General features: G+C 40.9%; 2 protein-coding genes across 3 annotated transcripts; one reads left to right on the forward strand and one right to left on the reverse strand.

Moving 5' to 3' along the window:
• Positions 1–2520: 2520 nt before the first annotated feature.
• khdc4 (KH domain containing 4, pre-mRNA splicing factor) lies at positions 2521–10500 on the forward strand. 2 transcript variants are annotated; one of them, XR_008828280.1, is made up of 14 exons: positions 2521–2675; positions 3114–3291; positions 4473–4601; positions 4707–4786; positions 4867–4919; positions 5016–5197; positions 5943–6154; positions 6304–6364; positions 6987–7047; positions 7172–7434; positions 7624–7767; positions 8331–8412; positions 8522–8607; positions 9707–9769. XR_008828280.1 is itself a non-coding variant. In XM_056381321.1 (14 exons), exons 1-14 carry the CDS (start codon positions 2647–2649, stop codon positions 9934–9936), a joined length of 1818 nt encoding a protein of 605 aa, XP_056237296.1. In that variant the 5' UTR covers positions 2522–2646; the 3' UTR covers positions 9937–10500. The 2 variants fall into 2 exon arrangements, 1 of the variants encoding a protein (XP_056237296.1); XM_056381321.1 differs by having other exon boundaries at positions 2522–2675; positions 8303–8412; positions 9707–10500.
• Positions 10501–10641: 141 nt separating this feature from the next.
• Positions 10642–14333, reverse strand: LOC130172539 (NADH dehydrogenase [ubiquinone] flavoprotein 1, mitochondrial-like). The gene is made up of 10 exons (XM_056381322.1): positions 13741–14333; positions 13071–13153; positions 12797–12967; positions 12488–12671; positions 12218–12407; positions 11867–12079; positions 11609–11775; positions 11435–11516; positions 11132–11277; positions 10642–10987 (listed from the first exon to the last, which is right to left on the reverse strand). Exons 1-10 carry the CDS (start codon positions 13822–13824, stop codon positions 10892–10894), a joined length of 1416 nt encoding a protein of 471 aa, XP_056237297.1. The 5' UTR covers positions 13825–14333; the 3' UTR covers positions 10642–10891.
• Positions 14334–15056: the final 723 nt, after the last annotated feature.

Below are 15056 nucleotides of genomic sequence, written 5' to 3' on the forward strand. Positions count from 1 at the left end.
AAGAATAAAGGGTTTCTGTATTAAAAATGAGCTAGTTTACAACTCAATGTGTGACAAACATTCAAATTTCTTTGCATTCAGTCTTAAAAAATGCCGCCTGGTTTTATGGCTCTCTGCTATTTTATTGCCACTTAATGCCGAGCATACAGCACATTAGGGTGAATATTCAGAGTTTCATCGTCCCTGATAAACATGAAGAAGCAACAGTGATTACAATCTAGTGAACACTCAGCCTATATCACAAAGTCAAGTTGAAACTGTATATAATTTTTTTCTCCACCATATAATGTGGACTGTTCCCATGCCTGTACTCAGCCAGGTACCTCAACAAAGTCAGGCCTTTGGGTGACTACTGATGTACAAACATGATGCTGTGTACTTGCAGATTTTATCAGCTGGGGTTATTAACAGCTATAAAATGGCTGCACTTGTTCCCTGTGTCTCTGTTACACAACATGTTCTTCCTCTTGTCTGTCTTTGCACTGACTGAACTTCCAGCTCAAATGGCTCAGTAACTGACCCATCCCAGTAACAGTGTCCCCAGAGGGGAGGACACCTCCCATCCTGAGGGGTCAACACTGCAGAACAAGCTCCTCACCTGGTAAAGAGCGAATATCTTGACGAGAAATATGATTTCATTAAAATAATTAGAATACTGACCTTTTTACAAACAAGATTTATGTCCAATTTAAGTGTACACAAACAATTTTTGTTATCAAAGCTTGTAAGCTCTTGTATCAACAGTTCAGATGTTCAATTTGAACAGTGATGGAAACAGTTATGCGAAGTTCTACTCAACTGCTGTAACGTAACTTCATTAATACATTATTAATGACAATAAAATCTATTTTTAATAAAAAATAAATGTAGCTCATTAAAAATGTCCCATCAGCTCCGTAAAAAGCAGAACACTGAACTTTATGACTTTAAAATGCTGCGATGAGACAGTTCAAACTACATAATGTTAACAGTGAAAAATGTCAAATACAAAATATGTTTAATTCTTTTTGTCAAAGTCAAGATTATTACACTTCTCTTTATAATGGACTGATTGTTCACTGTAATTGGCTTAACACATTTCTCGAGCCAACTAGTTCAATAAAAACATAACTGCAAACTTAAAAACAAGTAGTACTATTGCACAAAACGGTGCGTAATTACTGTAGCAGGAAAAAAAAATCCATTACCTTCCATTACCTCTTAAATTAAAAAGGAAGAACAAAAATAACTGAGGTCCCAGTAGATGAGCATAAACAAAGCCAGTGTTGTGATTGGAAACTAATACTGATCCATTCAAAACAAGCATTTCCTCTTACACACACACGACAGACCATGATCCTAATCAAACTCAGGAAAGCAGAATTCTGCAGACTGTTTTCAACACCCCACAGCACAGGACAAAAGAAATTCAACTAGGGCTGCTGGTTGTTCAATCTGTTGATCCATGTCGCCCCCACACAGCGATCTCACCTTCCACAGAAACCTGCACCTCCTGGCTGTGTCTCTGAGCTCCTGGGTGGTCAGAAACTGAACACCTGCACCTGCCACAGTGACTCTGAGTAACCCAGTGCATCAGAGCGGATTGGGATGCTGTGGTCTGTCTATGTACAGGATGCTGGATGGTCTCATCCTGCATCATCCTCTGGCTGAGTCTGTTCAGAGAGCACACTGTCAGCTTATACCTCTGACCATGTTCAGACTGGAAGATGAGGAGGAGTTTGTGAGCTATTTGCCAAAGACACATCAATGCTCCCAGTAGGTTAAAAGACAATTAGAGAAAGTAAGCCGCATTAAAATGCCATGAACAGGTCATGTTTGCAGAATCATTAAATATATAGGCCCTATTTGAATTTAATCATAAATAGTTGTTTCTTTTTAGTTTATGTTTGCCTTCACAGTGTTGTAACTATGCTAATGAGCCTAACCTAATACAAACACATCTACCGTCCCGTCAGTCAACAAGCTGCTTGTGATTATTATAAATAGACATTAACTAGAGATTTTTTTTTTTTAAATGTGTATGGAAAGTTTGTTTCCAACTACACTGTCAAATGCGGAGTCACATTTGATTGATAAGGATTTCAGAGGATCGTGTTCAAGTTTTTGTTAGCTGAACACAAGTTTATATTTGTTTGCATCTTCAGTGGCACAAAAGCTAAAACCTTTGCCACAAACTAAATCCTGACACGTGTTTTAAAAGTTTCACGAGGCGTACATTTTTACAAGCTTCACACTCACATTTTTAAGAAGAAGTGTAACTGCTGAAACGTACCTTGACTAATGTCCTGGCCTGTTTGGACGAGCAGCATGTGCTACGGCTCAGCGCTTCTTTCTTCACTGGAAACTTGAATGTCTCCTCTGGAGAAACTCACCGAGTCTGGCACAGGAGGTGTTGAAAGGCCCGGGCAGGTGAGGCAGGAGCATCACACATCAAACTTTTTTTTTGATGCACCTGCGCTTGCAAATATATGCTGGTATCTGGCGTCCTCTTGTGGTATTGTTGCTAGCAAACAACTTTAACCGGAGGCGGAAACGGCAAGACACGAAGCTAGCACCCAAAACACTGTGTTAGCTGTGCTGAAGTCAAGTGGAGGGTTTTCACGTTTATTTTTACACCGAGAGGAGAGAGAGTAAAACAGGATATTGATGTCATTTTGTGGAACTCAAAACGGCGGGTGAGTGTGTTAAACCGGGGTGGTTTTGTGTTTTTCTGGTATTTGAGACGCCGTCCAGATGCTTGCAGTTAGCCGGCTAGCTAGCTAACGCTATCCAATTTATATAATCATGGCGGACTGTTGTCGGGCTGCCGCTGTGCACTGGTTCATGCCAGTTTTCTTTTAGTTACATGTTAACAAGAAGAATACCTGCGGGTTTAAAGTGTCCCTGCACTTGTGTTTACATGAATGATCACAATAATTCAAAATGATCATTGGGAAAAAGAAGTAAGACCTTAAAGAAACTCATTTCTTGGTTGAAACATAAACAACAGTATCGGTGTTAAGGTAGCTAGTTAGCGGCAGGTGTTCTGGGGTAGTTTAGATTATAACAGGATCGACTGTTAGTTCAGTCCCCCTTTCTTTTCCCAATTCATCACATTTTCTCTGTCGTTCCAGCCGCCGCAGCAAATGGGACCAGCCCGGTCCCGGCTCTGGTGGGATGGGGGAGGCTGAAGCTGCACCGACCGGTGCTCTGGATGCTGCAGCTGCTGTGGCTGCCAAGATCAATGCCATGTTGGTGGCTAAGGGCAAACTGAAACCCTCACAGATAGGAACACCAGGACCTCCTGATAAGGTAAGGAGCATCATTGAATAATTAGATCATAAACCCTGTGAGTTATCTCATAACTTTACCAGCTTAGACACAGGACCATCATACTACTGTAGTGGGTAATATACAAACAGCTGCCAGTTTATTAGCTACACCTAGCTAAAACTAATGCAGTCCTGTCAGTTTAGCACAGTACAGTTCAACATCGCCACAAACCACAGCATCCAAAAATGATCATTAAGTTGAATCAGCACCTCTTTAAAGATTTCAACACAAACTGAACAGCATAATCTTCATGTAGCTAGGGGTTTATTATAGGACTGTTGTAATACACTGTATTAGTTTTGGTTGGGTGTCCCTAATGAATTGTGAGTTGAGCATATATCGTGAGACAGTATAAATTTGTCAAATACCAGAGCCTTTTCTATACCGTTAATACTATGGTAACTATCAGTTTGATATGTCTGATTGTACAAGGTCTTTCTGGGCTATGTTGCAAATCAATCAACAGGATTGAATAATGGCAGTACTGGATTAACAGGATTGTTACATCAATTTGATGAGGTATCACAATATATTTGATTTTACCTTGGAGCAGACCTCTGTTTAATTTTGTTGAAAAATAATAGATAAATAATAATAGATAAGAGACTCTCCTCATATTTTCAAATAATAAAATCTTTGTGGTTGTGTAGAGTGATCTTTGTGACTTGGTGTTTAGTACATTAGGGTTGCATGATGATGGGATGTGAAACTGAAACTGCCATTTTGAGTTTGCATTGAGACTTCATAATTGCTTAGAAGTGATAATCAAGAAAAGACAAATGAGCTGCAAAAATACCAGCAGTCAGTGTACCACAAGAGTTATGCATGATAAAGATGTTCTACACACAGTTATCAGCATATCTCTCCTATTAAATTAAATATTTTCAAGAGTCATCATCACGTTATGTCATACAAAGCTATCTGTTGCAGATTTTTTGTGTCTAGTACATCTCATCTTGTTCACCCACATTAGAGATTATAAGTGACAGCCCTAATGTGGGTGAAGAGATTAGTTGCATGTTGAGTAAGTTCACCACAAAATCTTGCTGCCTTCAGAAGTTTTCTTCAGATATTTCTGTTCTAAATATTGGTATAGTCTCTTGCCTCAATTTAGTGTCAATTCGAGTGACACATACTTCATCTCTTGGCTCCTCACTCAGGCTGTGGGTGTTGGGAAGCCTCCAGTGCCAGCAAAAGCCAAAGATGACCTGGTGGTAGCTGAGGTTGAGATCAATGATGTCCCGATCACCTGTCGAAATCTCCTTACACGTGGGCAAACACAGGATGAGGTCAGCAGCAATATGGACAATCATATCTTACAGATTTAACTTCATCAGCAGGCTTGTGGATTATTTATTAATATGTTTTGTGCCTTTCACATGGTTGATCTGCAGATCAGTAAAGTTAGCGGTGCTGCTGTTTCAACCAGAGGGCGTTACATGACAGCAGAGGAGAAAGGCAAAGCTCTACCAGGGTAACTGATCATTAAACTAGTTGTTTGCATGTTTATTGTTGTCGAGTTAACACAACCTTGTTTCTGCTCTTTCCTTACAGGGATCGACCTTTGTATCTGCATGTCCAAGGACAGACAAGAGAGCTTGTTGATAGTCAGTATTTTGTCATACTTATCTTTAATCAGTAATGAATGTACGTCTTCATATGGGCTGTAATTAGACAAATTATTTTTGTCCTTCATTCTCCAGGGGCAGTTAATAGAATCAAGGAGATAATCACCAATGGTGTGGTCAAGGCTGCAACTGCCTCGTCATCATCATCTTCATCCTTCTCCCCCAGTGGGGCTTCAGTCACAGTTTACCAGCAGCACAACCCGCCTCCACCCTCACTGCCCCCCATGACCCACCACAAACCACACTTTCAGTCTGGGGTAAGACAGTTCACTTTTTGTCATTTTACTTTTCATGATCAAGGATGTCACCATGAAAACCTTAGTATACACCTTAAAATGTTTTATAGTTGTTTTTCTTCCAAAATTACCGACAAGACTAGAGAGACTTAAATTTCATACTATTCTTTTGCTTGTCTTTGTCCCTTTTTTTCATTTCATATCGTTAACACTTACTGTCAACCATTTTCAGTGCATATAGTAGTTTTTAGTTTGATTTTTTTTTACCTCACCTTTAAGCACTTGTAATGTTTGTTTTACATCAGTTTTACTGTTGTTTGACTTCTTGATGACACCGTCTGAAGCACTTGCTCGATCTGCTTGCTGTGCAGCTGTGCATAATTACAAGCAATGTTGGATATCAGACTTGAATAATGAATACTAAATAACATTAGACACAATTAAAAGGATGATAAATAAGTTTCTGTTTGTGAGAGAGTTCATTGCATAATGTTCCAGGTCTGTACCTTGATTTTCATACATCATTATGATAAATTTAAAACAGTTTCCTGGAAAATAGAGGTGCATATTCCTCAAACTAAAAATCCATGTATTGCAAGTATGGCAATTAATGTAAAACAGATGTGATTAGTAGTAAATTGACATAAATATGAGTATGGCCCCTTTGTCAGTCAGAATGAATTGTTATTGGCTCGTGGTTAGTTGTAATTACTTACAGTAGTGCATATAGTTGTATTTATGCCTTTATGTTGTCTTTTGGCCTCAGATGCATTATGTTCAAGATAAAGTCTTCGTGGGACTGGAGCACGCTATCCCAGGATTTGTGGTCAAAGAGCGCGTTGAAGGCCCCGGCTGTTCGTACCTGCAGCACATTCAGGCTGAGACTGGGGCCAAAGTCTTCCTCAGAGGAAAAGGATCGGGTTGTTTGGAGCCTGCCTCTGGACGGGAGGCTTTTGAACCCATGTACATCTACATCAGGTGGGTGCTTTCCTATAAATTAAGAAATATTGTAAACTTTGCTTTTCAGAGACAGTTCCTGCTTGTGCAGTAACATGAGCTAGCCACAAGTTTTCTTTTTTCCACACTGTGGGGCGTCTAGAGATAAATACCGTCTCTTTGCTCTCCAGTCATCCTAAACCAGAAGGACTTGCAGCAGCAAAAACCTTGTGTGAGAACTTACTTCAGACAGTGAGTAAATTCCTGTATTACTGTAACCATGAGATTTTGTCCAGGTCTGTGCTTTCCCATTTCAACTACAATTGGCCTCTCATTACAAGCGTATACAATTCCAAATGCATGTTTTTCCACTGTGTAAGCTTGTTTGAACAATTGGCATAATCTGCCATTGTTAACTGGTTGGAGGAAGAGCTTGATCACTGACCAGCACCAGCTGACCACAGTTGTGTAGTACAGTGTTATTCCACCTATTTGGAAGCTGTTGAGAACACCTAAACAGAGCAAAACAAATGTCCCAGAGATGCACACCAACTTAGCAAACGGTCAGTTAATACTGTATATTCTTGAATGATCAAATTCTTAGCCATAGATTATCTATTATTAATCAATAAATAATATCCCAAGTGGCCACTACTGACAAACTGTTAAACGCTCTTAAACAAACTACATCTATTGTTGTTGCCAGCCATTCTGGAAAACAAAGCTAAAAGTCAAAAAAATGCAATTGTTTCCATTTTGCATTACATTTCCAGTATTTTCTTTTGTAATACAGTGATACATTTCATTTTTTAAAAAGTTGTCTTGTTCCTTGAACCACTAACAAGCCTTACATACAATGTTTCTCTCTCTGTAGGTCCATGCAGAGTATTCTCGTTTCCTAAATCAAATGAGCACAATGATGCCGACACAACAAGGTACACAACTATTGGTTGTCTTTCTTTCAACAGTTTTAACATTCTCAGTCAGACATACTGACATGATTGTAGAAGTCATTGAGAAAGCCTGACACAATCTGTCTCCCTCTTCTTCCTCTTCCAGGCTTTGCACAGCCTCCAGTGGTGAACGGGATGCCTCCTCAGCCTCCTTACTACCCCCCTGCTGGATATCAGCCAGGCTACCCCATGCCTGTACACCCACCTCAGCCACAGCCTGTTCCTCCACCTTACACTGTTCCCCCTCCTATACCTCCGGCAGCACCCACAGGTGTGCCTCCTCAATACCCTCTTCCACCTGCCCCTGCTCCAGCCCCCGCTCCAGCTCCTGCCCCTGCTCCTGCTCCCATTCCAGGCACTATGCCACAGGTAAGGCTGAGCCATCACATCTTCCATTTCTGTAATCTAATTTGTTTTATTAATAATAAACCAGTTCTTTGGTGAATTGTTGCCAAATGAATTCCATTCAGAAAAATATTATTGGACATTTGCTAAACCACTTGAATATCATTTAAAGCAATAATACCTACTGTATTGTATGTATCCTTTTCTCTGCAGACTCTTCCTCCTGTACCTTTTCCTCCATCTGTTGCAGCGCCACCGAAAGCTCCACCTCCTGCCGCCCCAGCCAATCCACCACAGAAAAGACGCTTCACAGAGGAGGTACCAGACGAGAGAGACAGCGGCCTGCTTGGATACCAGGTGATAAACAGCTCTTCCACCTTTACAGCCCCTCATTATCTGCTGCTTTTTATTTTTCACTCTTCTTTTCTTATTCTCCATCCTGCAGTCCCCTTGTTTGTCTGTCTTTACTTTTACCAGAGTGCAGCTTGTGTTAAGTCACTTTCATCAGTCAGGCACGTTGTCTGTGTCTTAAGATGCTCTGTCTTGGATTCATCCTTGCTTTCGTCGTTCCTTTCTTCAAATGTTTTATGCACAGTGGTTGAGATAGCATGGCCTGCCTTTTTCTGTTGTTCATTTTCAATTCATTTATGTGTTTCTAGTAGTAATATGGAGTTTCAGAAAGAGATATTATTTCTGATGAGCTTTAAGTGTCTTTCATAGTGGACGGGGAAAAATGTCAGTGTAATCACACACTTGTGGTAAGCTATAACTTGCATTGACAGATTTTTTCACTTTGATGCTGGAAGAGGTATATTATTATAGATTATAGTGTCAGGACAGGGTTTAGTAGAGGATGTCTGCTAATCGCGCCTGTGTGTTTTTCTGCTCATAGCATGGACCCATTCATATGACTAATTTAGGTGCAGGCTTCCCAGTGGGCAGCCCCGATACTACAGGACTCCCTCAACCGAGTTCCTCTGGCCCGCCGAGTGAGAGGGACAGGTACACAGAGTCTTGTTATATTTGTTTACATTTCATTAATAAAAAAATAATAGTGTTCATGGGTCACTAGGCATAGTTAACTCACACCATCTCTCTTTCTGTTCTTCAGTAGGCAGCTAATGCCTCCACCACCATTGCCTGTGAATGGAGTGAGACCCAAGATGGAGGAGAGAAGGGCACCGCAAGGCCCCGTGGGTAAGGGCATTATCCTGTGGACTGACAAATCCCTGCCCAAATCCAAATCCACAGTTCCTGACTCTGGACTGTGCCCCCTTATAAGCTCAGCCTGGATCTATTCACAGCCTTAATGTAGAGCTGCAGAGAGTAAAATGTAAATCCTCTCCAGGGCCACTGTACTGTGTCTTGATTTCAGTGGTTTTACTTGAGATTGTTGACAAAGTAAAGCTGTTACCAGTCCCAGCACATGTATCAAGACACATAGTTGGCAAATCCAAAAAGAGTAAGCTTTTTCATTTGGATTTGAATAATGAAACCCCCTGTTCTTGTGGCAGATTAGATAAAGGCAGCAATACATGCACTCACTCACACACTCACACTCACACTCACACTCACACACTCACACACACACACACACACACACACACACACACACACACACACACACACACACACACACACACACACACACACACACACAGCCTCAAACTGGCCCTTATGCTTCTTATGATTCTTGCAGGATTCTGCTGCTGACTAGAAATCTGCAGACAGTGAGGTGGTGCTATGACTCAACATCTTTTGTGCATTGTTCAGTCATTTGTAAAGACGTCTGATAAGTCGAGTCCACCTTACCGTCCCGATCTGATGACATCATCAGTCTGGAGTGTCTGTAGTTTGTTTGATTTCTTCACTAACGAGAATCTCTCCTGTTTTTGTGTTTTTCTCTTTTTCTCTGTGTTTTTCTTCTCTTCCATGTGTCTCTGGGGTGATGCTGGATACTGATTGGGGGTGGGGCACGACTCGTCCCGTGACGCTGTCCTACCACTTGATTGACGGCCCTAACACTGTCGCTCCCCACCAACCAATGGCTGCTTTCGAATGGCTGCCCCCTCCTCTACTCTGCTGACAAACTGATTTAAATCTATTAACTATTTGTTTCTCCCAAAATGTGTTTGGAATAATTAACTTGCACCTGTCTTACTTGAAATTTGTTGCTGCTGTTGTGGTTTTTTTTTGTTGTTGTTGTTGTTTTTTTTTGTTGTATGTGTGCCTTTTCTCTCCCTCCCTTTTGCCATCTCTTCCTTTCTTCTGGTTGTCCACCCTTTTCTTCTTTCAGAGCCCACAGTGAAAAGATTGAAAACAGGTTTAGTAGCGTACACCGGTGACTCTTCTGATGAAGAGGAAGACCACTCCACCTCCAAAGCCTCAGGGCCAGGTAACCCTGGGGCAGTTCCCCCCACCTCCACCTCAGGCTGGACACAGGGCTATCGATGCCCTCCTCCACCACCACCCCGGGCTAAAACACAGCCACAGCAGCAGTCGATGCCTTTCTGGATGGCACCCTGAAGCAGGAAAAATCTTAAACTCCCTCAGTGCTTTCTACCAAGTCTTACAGGATTTTCACCCAAACTGAGCCCATCTTTTTCCAGCACTCATCACCCATTCACCACATGGATGACTCTTATTAGCTATATGTTGGTCTCAGCATTATTTTAGTATTTGGGTCCAGATGGACACTCTCTAATGTTTTGCAAGACTCCTGTTTGTTTTTTCTGTGCCCACATTATAGTTTGAATATGAACATTTGCAAGACTCATACTCGAAACTATTTTGTGGATGTATAGATGGTCAGATGAGCGATATTCTGGATCCAGTTTTATTTTGAATGGAATGATAACCCATGCCAAGTGTTTGAATATAGTGTCTTTGTAAAAAACAATATCACATAGCAATGATGTTGTACATCACTGACCACTTTTTATTTTATCCCAAATTTCCTACTTTTCAACCCCTTTCCGTGACACCATTCTTTCCTATTCTGGTCTTTTGTACAGATGAAATTGGACTAATATGTAGGAAAATCTATTGAATTTATTTCATGCCTTTATGAAATAAATAAACTTAATTTATTGCCATGTTTGAGCTTGTGTTCCAATGCATTGTATATTTTCCTTATGAAAGTCTGTCCAGATAAAGAGAATGTGTAAAGGGATCATCACAAACCAAGTCAGTCACATCTGCCAATTAGCTGTCAACAGTTCTGCCTGGCAAAATAAACTAGATTAAATGACCATTTTACAGCAGAATCTATTTCAAAAATAGACTACTTATTCAAAGATGATAACTTGGAAGAAACTTAAAATTCTGCAGTCTGCACCTGCACTGTGAAATCTTAACAAGAAAAATATTCTCATTTTGAAAACTATGTTCAAAAGTGGTAGAACAATGTGGTATAACAAGATGAGCTATGTAATAATACTGTTGTGAATGACTGAAAGCTGAAATGGACATCTGCACACTTTCAGATCATCTCTATCTCCGGCTCTCTTGGAGGGTTTTTCTTGTTATACTGACCAATGCGACTCTCCATCACTGTCCGGAAATGACGAATTAGGCCCTGTAGATTAAAGATTGAAGAAAAAGAACAGAATTGCTCGTTAAAATTCAAATTAGTTCTTGTTTGAATTTGTAGCCTTAAGCACTGTTTCATGTTGAAGTCCATTTATTAAAATGGTTTATAAAACAGTTCAAGAAACATAACCTGCACAGGCCAAGCGGCTCCGTCCCCGAGGGCACAGATAGTGTGTCCCTCAATCTGCTTGCTCAGCTCCCAGATCATGTCGATCTCTGAAACTGCTGCCTCTCCTCGCACAAACCTCCACATCATTTTATCCATCCAATCCACACCTGAGGAGGAGGATGCAGAGAGAGAACGTCCATAAAAATTTTGAGATTGTTTGTTAGTTACAAAGACAAGAAAAAGGGTGAGGAGATACACCTTAAAACAAACTAACTGCCTGGTGAGTGGCAGTGTAACATATGCACACGTTCTGCAGTTCCTTACCCTCTCTGCAGGGGGTGCACTGGCCACAGCTCTCATGTTTGTAGAACTCAACCAAACGTGCAATGGCTCGAATCACATCGGTCTGAAGGAAAAAGACATTTAACAGACTGTCAGTGAAGACTGAATGGAACTGAAGGTGCAGTGCATTGTGTGATTATTCAGGAGTTTGTTTACCGATTTATCCATAACTATAATGGCCGCAGTTCCCAGAGCAGTCTCTGCACGGACCAGGTCATCAAAATCCATCAAAACGTCATCACACACATGCTGAGGGATGATGGGAGTGGAGGATCCCCCTGGGATAACTCCTAATAGATTGTCCCAGCCACCCCTCACTCCTCCTGCACCAATCACACAAGAGGAGGGAGGAAGTCATATCAACATCTCATAAAGTAAACCAACATCAACACAGAGAGGACTGTAAACACACACCTGCGTGTCTCTCTATTAGCTCCCTCAGAGGAATAGACATCTCTTCCTCCACTGTGCATGGTGTGTTCACGTGACCAGAGATATTGAACAGCTTGGTCCCAGAGTTCCTCTCCCTCCCAAAGCCGGCAAACCAGGCTCCGCCTCGACGACAGATTGCAGGCGCCACAGCAACTGTCTCCACGTTGGAAACTGTCGTCGGGCATCCAAACACCCCTTAAGGGAGAGAGATGCAGCAGCAGTGAATAACCACCTAAGGACTGTAATTACATTATAACCATTTTGTTGTTTCTTAACCCACAATTAACCCCTGTAGGAAACCAGATGTAGGAGACTGTGGAGCTTTTACCTCACCTATGTCTGCAGGGAATGGTGGCTTGAGTCGGGGTTTCCCTTGTTTGCCCTCAAGAGACTCGATGAGGGCCGTCTCCTCCCCGCAGATGTAAGCTCCAGCTCCCCGCATCACAAACACGTCAAATTCATACCCAGAGCCACAGGCGTTCTTCCCTATCAGCCCTGCTTTGTACGCCTCATTAATAGCCACCTGTTTGAGGGAAAGACTTCATCACCACCAACACGCAGCGAAACACAAACTGCAAGCTGTCCCTCTGTGTAGTTGTATACCTGTAGATTTGATGACTCATTGTAAAACTCTCCTCTGATGTAGATATATGCAGCACGGGCACCCATTGCTGTTCCAGCCACCAGGCAGCCCTCTAACAGCTTATGGGGGTCGTGGCGCATTATCTCACGGTCTTTACACGTCCCTGGCTCCCCTTCATCAGCATTCACCACCAGATACTTAGGCCTAGGACACCAGGAAGAAGGAAACACACAGTGCACAGATACATTAACAGAGTGTCATTAATGGTGTGGAGGGTGAAGTCTCCCTGACTAATCAAATATTGACTTTCTTTTCCTTCTTGCTCCTACCTGCCATCACTGGGTTTGTTCATGAAGCTCCATTTCATTCCAGTGGGGAAGCCTGCTCCACCTCTGCCCCGAAGCCCTGAGATTTTAACCTCATTCAATATCCAGTCTGATCCCTTCAGTATGATCTGCTTGGTCTTATACCAGTCTCCTCTTTTTAGTGCTCCCTTGAGTCTGGCAGGAAGAGGGAGACACAGATGATTAAATGAACAATTATTTCTACAGAGTTTCAGGTCATTAGAGACCAGCAAGAACAGCTTTGCATTAAATATTTTACCTCCAGTCATGTCGACCATATAAGTTGGTGAATATCCGATCTTGGTCGCTAAGAGGGCCAAACTTGGTCTTTTTTGTCTTCACCTGGTCACAGAGAGGAAGATATGAGAAAAGTGTGATTTACAAAGCAGCCGTGTGTCAGGACATTGCTTACAAGATCAATGATGGTGAATTTGAGCTGCCTTTTCTTATGTCATCATGTTACTGACTAAAATTGCCGTTATGTTAAAGAAATTTTAAAACTTAAAAACTACATTGGGCACCTAAGAGAACCCAAAACCACAAAATAAGACTGTGAAAAATAACCTTAAATTTATTGCATAGTGAGAGGGACTCATAGAGCATGTCGAAAACACTTGACAATATAGTTTACATAACTGAAATGTGTTATTAGTATATTTATGGAACATCTACTTCCAGAATCACAAACCCACCTCTAAATCATATATCATAATTATATAGAACAAAAAACAAATAAGTTCATTTCAAAGTATTATCACATTTGATATCTCCGTCTCTTTGGGAAATTTACTTCTTATTTGACTTATAACTGTTTCTTGCTGCGTGCAAGTCTCGCATGTGAGTAGCTCTGCGTACATTACAGTGGGCCTGTAGAGCAGGTTTCACTGAGTTTCACATCGCAGTGTATTGCTGTGTGAGTGCAGGCCTACCTGTGGCTGTGCTGCAGTGCTGTAAGTCAGACGCGGAGCGATCTGACGCGCCACAGCGCCCCACAGCATCCGCCGCGACAGCATCCTGCGGAGGTGGCTGAGGACCAACACCTCCAACTCTTTTCAAACTGTTTTACTCTCCAAAGCGTTTAACTCCAGTCTCCGTCCAACTTCTGCTATGGTCGATTCAATCTCCCAAACCTCTGCTACTGAGGGTGCTGCAGCGTTGGGCCTGCTACTTTAGCTTAATTAAACTAAGAGGATTAGGTAAGTACGTCACATCCTATCCCAGCTACCCGTACTGCGTCTACAGGTATGCGCACGTGCACACATCAGCAGACCATTAAGGGGTCAGTCTCATTAAGGTGCATTGAATAACCATTGACTGCCCATCATTTGCTAGGTTTGATAGCGTAGACATTTAGAAAAAAACACAGGTGTTACTAATAACATTTAATCAGAGCCCCAAGCCAAATTTCATTTGGCCTAGGGCGTAGGTTTGGTCTCGACATTGGTCGGGACGCAACAACCCCTCCAAAACAAATACATTGACTTTGTAATGCCTCAACTTAACGATTTATTAACATATAAGAAATGCCCTTACGGAAATGTAATATATGTACATGTGTTGAATTTACATATATGATATGTACATATGAAGTAAAATCATATATGTGTATACAGTATAGGCTGTATATGTAAAAAAAAAAAAAAAAAAAAATTACACGTGTAATCTGTATATATTTTATAATCTGTATAATCTTGTTTATATTGACATTTATGTCTAGCTAATAGAAACATGTATTTTAGTATGTCTCTTTATGTTATAGGTTTATATTAATAGACATATGTTTCATAAATATACATCCATCCCATAACCTGTCAGTATATGTTCATTATAAATGTAAATATAAAAGATAGACATGTATTGGATAAATTTAATGAGAAATTATTAAGAAAATCATCTACAAACATATAGAATTTTAAGTTTAAGCATATTGTTTTAATAAAGTTGGATTTTACTATAAGTATTTGATATATGTTATAAACTTATATAATACAGTAATATATCCTCTTTTAGATGACACGTGGTTACATCAGTCTTGATATAGGGACAAATATGTAATTCATATATATATAAGTCATAGTATAGTAAGTCATAAAGCCATAGTATAGTAAGGCATAAAAAGTCATGGAACGGTAAGGCATTAAAAGGTCATAGTATAGTAAGATGTGAAAGTGTCGTAGTATACTAGGGAATAAAAAGTCTGCCCATTTTTTTGGGCAGAAAAATGTCATAGTATAGTAAGTCATAA

Source organism: Seriola aureovittata, chromosome 7, assembly GCF_021018895.1.
Source record: "Seriola aureovittata isolate HTS-2021-v1 ecotype China chromosome 7, ASM2101889v1, whole genome shotgun sequence".
Lineage (NCBI taxonomy): Eukaryota > Metazoa > Chordata > Actinopteri > Carangiformes > Carangidae > Seriola > Seriola aureovittata.